The following is an 8,122-nucleotide window of genomic DNA, read 5'->3' on the forward strand; positions in this document are numbered from 1 at the left end:
ATGTGTGCCTGCTCGCTTTTTCACATATACGGCTAAATACCAGCAATATCATTTTTGCTATATACAACTAGTGATTAAAATAATGATTTTCTTATCATATAACAAACATGTCAGTTTGCAATACTGAATAAATCACAGAATAATCACAGAATAATCACCAAAAAATGTAATGATTTATATCGAATTAAATCATATAATTTTCAAGTAACAAAAATAGGTTAACAAATACTTGTTATTATGTTTGAAACATAAATCACATTTAAAAAAAGAAAAGTAAGATATCGAGTGCTTCGAAATTAGCAATGTTCCTTCTTCTCCTTGACCTATGTAGTTTTGGTTTCATTATTGAGTGACTTTGTAGATTTAATTTTTAGGAATTTGTGGGTTTTGTGTGTATTATTTTAACCACATTGTTTAAAGGCGTTTTAAAAAGGGAAAATTTTTCAATCGATGACTTTCAAAAATTTACGATAATAAAAAAAGATTTCTCTCATAAAAAAAAATAATGACAATTAAATGTTGATTGTTAAGACTTTTCGACACAGAGAGGAATAAAATACTTTGATTGATTTGTGGTAACATGTATAATACATCATATTTCATTATGAAAAGAACATTATATAAGGGTTCTACAACTTACATACAGCACAATACTGAACAATCGCACAGAATCAAGTAAGTTTCTTAAGTTTGTCATTGTAAAATTAACTGTTCCATTGCAATTTATAGTTTATAACTTTTTGTCGATCTTTTAAGTTGCGAAAATGTTTCCTTTGTCATTCTAGACAACAATATCATTGCTGTTTCTACCACTTATATATTTGTGTAAAACTAAACAATGCACAAGAAATCAAAACGTTAAGCTCTACAGCAATCAGCAATACAATATCCCTTTCTTTGAGATGAAAAATGATATTTTACAGGTTCATTCATTTCTAGATAAAGTCAATGTATATGAGAGGACCTTTTATTTCTATGACCTGGTTAGTCTTTTATTTGTTTATATCAGTCGGTTCTTATACACATTTTTTTGGTTTAATATCCGGCTACGGGTATTTCATATGAAGGACAATTCAGAAAAACTCTTTTAAAGCACCAAATTTACGAAGTGTTACTTTCATTTCTATTGTGAGTACACAGTAATGTAAATTATCTATAGAAGAACAACATGATAAATAGTGTCAACTAGACAGGTTTCTTATAGAAACAAAATTATAAACGTAAAAGGGAAATTAAAAGGGTAAAAACATCAAAATATAATAGTTTGACAAAAATGAACTTTATGAGAAGGAGTAAATAAGTAAAAGAAGTTAAAGCGATTTAAGAAGTTTGGAAAATATGCAGGTATAAACACCACAATTGCCAAAGAACATTTAAAACTTAAAATTACGTTGTATGAACTACTTCGAAGTGAACAATTATTCGGTTTACAATTTGTCAAGCTCACAATCCACTGGAGTCTGAAAAACGGCAAAAAAAACCCCAGTGATTTTGCTTCTTTCAAAGTTTAAGCTACGAAAATTTTGATATTTTTAAACTGGTGCAATTTTGTCAAAAAGATGGCTTAAACACAAAAGTACAATTAAAAACCATAAGTAGAAAGGAAAACTAACAATTTCGTGACGAAAACGGAATGCGTAAGAAAAGATCCACAAAATACTGAAGACACCATTTGTAATACTTTTTTTATCATTATTTAAATTAATTGGTTTAAAAAAACAATAAAGCTCATTATCAAAGAATTTATGGTGAACATTGTCCATACATTTGTTTTGTGGTCTTTTATATCAATTTGATGTCTTCCACCAAATGACTCGTCGTTTTGACATTACCTTTTTATAGTGAAACAAACATTACATATCTTTTATCATTGTTTCACACACTGGGATTTTCTGCATGAAGTCTGATAAAATGCATAAATTAAAAAAATAGTCTTATGTTTACAATTAAATTCAGATCATGATTACAGTAATGTAATCACGTTATAAAACCTCTGTAGATTTTCTTCACCATTAACATACGATAAAATCACTCTTAAACTATTATGACCACATTGTATTTATGACAATTTTGACAACTGATTGCCACACGACTGATGGACATTTGTAAAAACCACACGGTCATTCTTTACATCACAATATGTTTTTTGGGATTTTCTTATTAAGTATTCTGTAACTATAAACCAAAAAAACTTTTCTTTAAAGAATGCAGATCTTAGTCGGTATACTCCTGGTTATCTGTAGCGCAGTCAGTGCATCCTACAAAGGAGGATATGGTGGTTACGGAGGTGGATACGGAGGATACGGAGGTGGATTCGGTGGTGGATTCGGAAGAGGATACGGAGGTGGATTCGGTGGTGGATTCGGAAGAGGATACGGAGGATACGGAATCGGAGGTGGATACGGAGGATACGGAATCGGAGGTGGATACGGAGGATACGGAATCGGTGGTGGATACGGTGGATACGGAATTGGAGGTGGATACGGTGGTGGATACGGAGGCGGATATGGAAAAGGAAAAGTTGTTGTAGTTAAAGGATATGGCGGTTATGGTGGTGGATATGGTGGTTTAGGAGGTGGATATGGCGGTTATGGTGGTTACGGAGGTGGATTAGGCGGTGGATTCGGTGGTATTGGAGGAGGATATGGTGGTGGATACGGATATGGAAAGGGCAAAGGTAAGATATTGTCTGCTTCAAACAATAATTTGACTGTTATTTTCTGACTTGTTTACTATGCCAAAAAAAAATGGCTGACATTTATATATAAAGTTTATTGATAGTAATTGTTTCGAGGCACTACAAATCAAAATCTATTTCTTTATTTTGAAAATTTTACGACATATATTTTCATTAAATTTAAGTTATTTGCAGCTAATCAAAACTCGTTAACCTTTTGGTTTTATCTTATGGATTTTTTTTTTAACTTAAGGTGGATCCAAAGAAGGTCAGTAGCAATCTATATAACTCATAACTTGCATTTTGAATCAGTTACGGTGAATCAGTTAAACGTGAATCAAATGTAAGGGACATGTTACCGTCTTTGTTTATAAGATTACTTAAGGTAGCAATACACAGTTAGAAGTTTAGTTTCGCATTATGGCCCCTGTGAATTTTTTAAATATGAAAGTTTTTGTACAATAAAATTGATTTTTAGGTAATTGAAGAATAATATAGCCTTCTTAGTGGGTTTATATGAACATTTAGATTGATTTTAACATGTTTTATAGGCCATTTCAATGATTTACAGTCCGTATTTTCCTATCCGTACCGTTCATAGGTCCATAAATTATTGTAGTGTTTATCAACAAAGATTTTGCGCTCGATCTTTTCAATTCAATTTTATGGAAAAACGAGCAGGAAGACATATGATTTTTTTTGGACCACTTGATAGATATAAACCTATGGATTCAGGAAAGGTATCACTGTAATTCATTGAAATTTTCCTTTAGACCAAATTTTGGAGACTTTTGTGACATGTTCACCCCCCTTTTTTGCTATATTTTGTATCTAAGAAATGCAGATTGTTGCCATGGTTACACCCAAAAGGGATTATATTTCACCCTTATGACCATTAGAAATCAAATCTATGGAAGATTCTCTTTCTACAAGTATATACATGCATAACACACATATAAAGCCTTCTTTGTTAGACAGGAGGGGAAAGGGGGTGTTTAAAAATTATGAGTGTCAATTTTAAGTTTTTTTCCTAACTGTGTATTGCTACCTTATGGCATTTGACAAAGCAAATAATTGACTTTTTTTTAGACAAACATACCACAAAACTATTGATATTTAGGTTAAAGATACAATTCTAAGGAAGAAACAACCTTTAGTATGACAATGTATGTTAGTTTTGTTGTTTATTGTCCTTAGCAACCAATATAGACATTTTGACACATAGACTTGGTTCCGTTATTAATTGATACTTTATTCGCTACCCCTTGGAAAAGAAGATTGCGCGTTATGTAGAAACCTTAGAAGGGAACGCTTTATATTTTTTCATGCGACTAAATCAAATTTATTATTTTAGCAAGTATAAAGTCACAATTTAGCATGAATTAAGCCCAATTTTTTTCCCCGCTGTTATAAATAAATTCAGTATTGACTAAATTTTAACCAAGGCCTTGGTATGGTAATACACAACAAAATTGACATTCTAGAGCTTTAAAATAGCTTTAACTTGTAAAAGTTGTCTACTGTTAAGGTTAATTTAGGTTTTTAAACAAGGAAAGACAGGCTTAGAAGGTATAGTTTTAGAAAATTGACTAAAAAAAGGAGAAAATGCACTTTGACATGGCATGTTTCATAAAATCACTTTTTTGTTGCATTTCAGTGTCAACTGCTAACCTTCATAAAATATTTATTTCTGAACCGATTTTCAAAACTAGCAGGCGAAAATGCTCGTTTTAACTAGTAGAAAACAGAAATCCATTTAAAGTGGAATTGGGAAAAAAAATGTTAATCCTTAAGGTAGCAATACACAGTTAGAAGTTTAGTTTCGCATTATGGCCCCTGTGAATTTTTTAAATATGAAAGTTTTTGTACAATAAAATTGATTTTTAGGTAATTGAAGAATAATATAGCCTTCTTAGTGGGTTTATATGAACATTTAGATTGATTTTAACATGTTTTATAGGCCATTTCAATGATTTACAGTCCGTATTTTCCTATCCGTACCGTTCATAGGTCCATAAATTATTGTAGTGTTTATCAACAAAGATTTTGCGCTCGATCTTTTCAATTCAATTTTATGGAAAAACGAGCAGGAAGACATATGATTTTTTTTGGACCACTTGATAGATATAAACCTATGGATTCAGGAAAGGTATCACTGTAATTCATTGAAATTTTCCTTTAGACCAAATTTTGGAGACTTTTGTGACATGTTCACCCCCCTTTTTTGCTATATTTTGTATCTAAGAAATGCAGATTGTTGCCATGGTTACACCCAAAAGGGATTATATTTCACCCTTATGACCATTAGAAATCAAATCTATGGAAGATTCTCTTTCTACAAGTATATACATGCATAACACACATATAAAGCCTCATTTGTTAGACAGGAGGGGAAAGGGGGTGTTTAAAAATTATGAGTGTCAATTTTAAGTTTTTTTCCTAACTGTGTATTGCTACCTTATGGCATTTGACAAAGCAAATAATTGACTTTTTTTTAGACAAACATACCACAAAACTATTGATATTTAGGTTATAGATACAATTCTAAGGAAGAAACAACCTTTAGTATGACAATGTATGTTAGTTTTGTTGTTTATTGTCCTTAGCAACCAATATAGACATTTTGACACATAGACTTGGTTCCGTTATTAATTGATACTTTATTCGCTACCCCTTGGAAAAGAAGATTGCGCGTTATGTAGAAACCTTAGAAGGGAACGCTTTATATTTTTTCATGCGACTAAATCAAATTTATTATTTTAGCAAGTATAAAGTCACAATTTAGCATGAATTAAGCCCAATTTTTTCCCCGCTGTTATAAATAAATTCAGTATTGACTAAATTTTAACCAAGGCCTTGGTATGGTAATACACAACAAAATTGACATTCTAGAGCTTTAAAATAGCTTTAACTTGTAAAAGTTGTCTACTGTTAAGGTTAATTTAGGTTTTTAAACAAGGAAAGACAGGCTTAGAAGGTATAGTTTTAGAAAATTGACTAAAAAAGGAGAAAATGCACTTTGACATGGCATGTTTCATAAAATCACTTTTTTGTTGCATTTCAGTGTCAACTGCTAACCTTCATAAAATATTTATTTCTGAACCGATTTTCAAAACTAGCAGGCGAAAATGCTCGTTTTAACTAGTAGAAAACAGAAATCCATTTAAAGTGGAATTGGGAAAAAAAATGTTAATCCTTAAGGTAGCAATACACAGTTAGAAGTTTAGTTTCGCATTATGGCCCCTGTGAATTTTTTAAATATGAAAGTTTTTGTACAATAAAATTGATTTTTAGGTAATTGAAGAATAATATAGCCTTCTTAGTGGGTTTATATGAACATTTAGATTGATTTTAACATGTTTTATAGGCCATTTCAATGATTTACAGTCCGTATTTTCCTATCCGTACCGTTCATAGGTCCATAAATTATTGTAGTGTTTATCAACAAAGATTTTGCGCTCGATCTTTTCAATTCAATTTTATGGAAAAACGAGCAGGAAGACATATGATTTTTTTTGGACCACTTGATAGATATAAACCTATGGATTCAGGAAAGGTATCACTGTAATTCATTGAAATTTTCCTTTAGACCAAATTTTGGAGACTTTTGTGACATGTTCACCCCCCTTTTTTGCTATATTTTGTATCTAAGAAATGCAGATTGTTGCTATGGTTACACCCAAAAGGGATTATATTTCACCCTTATGACCATTAGAAATCAAATCTATGGAAGATTCTCTTTCTACAAGTATATACATGCATAACACACATATAAAGCCTTCTTTGTTAGACAGGAGGGGAAAGGGGGTGTTTAAAAATTATGAGTGTCAATTTTAAGTTTTTTTCCTAACTGTGTATTGCTACCTATATCAAGGGGTACAATCAAAATCACGTGATGGATATACACACACCGGAAGTAATAGTCGAGCAGACCGCTTGAAAGGTAAGTAGTCGTATTTACTTGTTTTTATCAATAAAATTTAATAAATAAGATAGTACACCGAATGTCGGATCCTATCTAGTTTTGAAATACACAATTATCCTTGCTGGAAAGCGTGCAGTTAATGCTAACACTTCGACACAAAAATTCGTCGAAAATTTGGAACCGTGTCGAAGTGTTTGCAATAACTGAACGCTTTCTAGCAAAAACAATTGTGTATTTTAAAACTACATACTATCCAACATTCGGTGTACCAACTTATTAATCAAAATTTAATTGATATACTCAAGAAAATGCAACTACTAACCTTTCAAGCAGCGAGTTCTACTGTAACTTCCGGTGTGTGTATATCCATCACGTGATGTTGATTGTACCCCTTGTATATGATAGCTGTATTGTAGAGACATATTAAACAAAAATATGTAACTTAACTCTTGAAAAATAGATATGATTAATATATTTTGTACCATACACAATTCGCGGTAAGGCTTAGTTTCTGAAACAAGTTGTGTCAGTTATTAATAGACAATTGTTTTAAAAAGCTGTAAAGCTTGAATATTTTATGTTCTGTTGGTACATTGTGGGTTTAACAGTTTTGAAATAATTTAATTTCTACTTCAAAAATACTTTTTTTTTTAAATTTCAATCCTGACGCCTGTAAATGAAATTTCAAACCCATTCTTTTCATCTAAGCTCTTTTTAATATAGTTAGCAAATACTTAATAAGCAAAACAAGGTACAGCGTACAATAATTGCATAAATAACCGTCATATTGGATTGTTTGTCTCATTTGCTATTGGTATAATCATATACGATCTATAACTTTCTGTTTTAGTCGTTCTCAACTGTAGGTGCAAATAGTTGTTGTAAAGATCTCTTATGAAATTTTTACCAGAAGAATTATTTTTTATGGATGCTTTCAAACTTCACATACGCAAGATTTTGATATGAACCTATATTTCTCATTGACAAATACGAAGACGTTGGCAGTATCACAAATTTCACTTTCCGTTATAAAGATTTAATCTCTTCACCGAATAATAAGCGACCTTTCGGACTTCATCTATTCAAATGAACTTGGAATTATAGATGTCACAGATACATTAAATTTGCTTTAAATTTTGATGTTGAAAGACGAACAACAGTCCACAAAACACTAATAAGAAAACTGACTACTGAAAAACATGAACCGACTATAACTTGTGGGTGATCATAGCTAATTGGTAATGTAAACAGATCCTGTTCCACATTTGGAATCCGACTTTTTACTAATTGTGTGATAAGTGTGATAATAAATAATCAGAAATCCTAAATTAGAACATTAAAACCCCTTTAAAAGTCTTAAATATATATCTCCCAAAGCATTTTTTATTATTAATAAATACCGTTATATTTCTTTTGTGTTAAACAGAAACCGGAATCAAAAACATGTGTTATGCATATCAAGTTATAAGTTTGTCTTTGCAACAGGCATGACTCTTTGGAACCACCATCGCAATGCTGTG

General features: G+C 31.3%; 1 protein-coding gene across 1 annotated transcript; it reads left to right on the forward strand.

The window, feature by feature from the left end:
* The first annotated feature begins 565 nt into the window (after positions 1-565).
* Positions 566-2,953, forward strand: LOC134716892 (uncharacterized). The gene is made up of 3 exons (XM_063579906.1): positions 566-675; positions 2,205-2,677; positions 2,931-2,953. Exons 1-3 carry the CDS (start codon positions 581-583, stop codon positions 2,951-2,953), a joined length of 591 nt encoding a protein of 196 aa, XP_063435976.1. The 5' UTR covers positions 566-580.
* The last annotated feature ends 5,169 nt before the right edge of the window (positions 2,954-8,122 follow it).

The sequence above is a fragment of the Mytilus trossulus genome, chromosome 4 (assembly GCF_036588685.1).
Source record: "Mytilus trossulus isolate FHL-02 chromosome 4, PNRI_Mtr1.1.1.hap1, whole genome shotgun sequence".
Classification (NCBI taxonomy): domain Eukaryota; kingdom Metazoa; phylum Mollusca; class Bivalvia; order Mytilida; family Mytilidae; genus Mytilus; species Mytilus trossulus.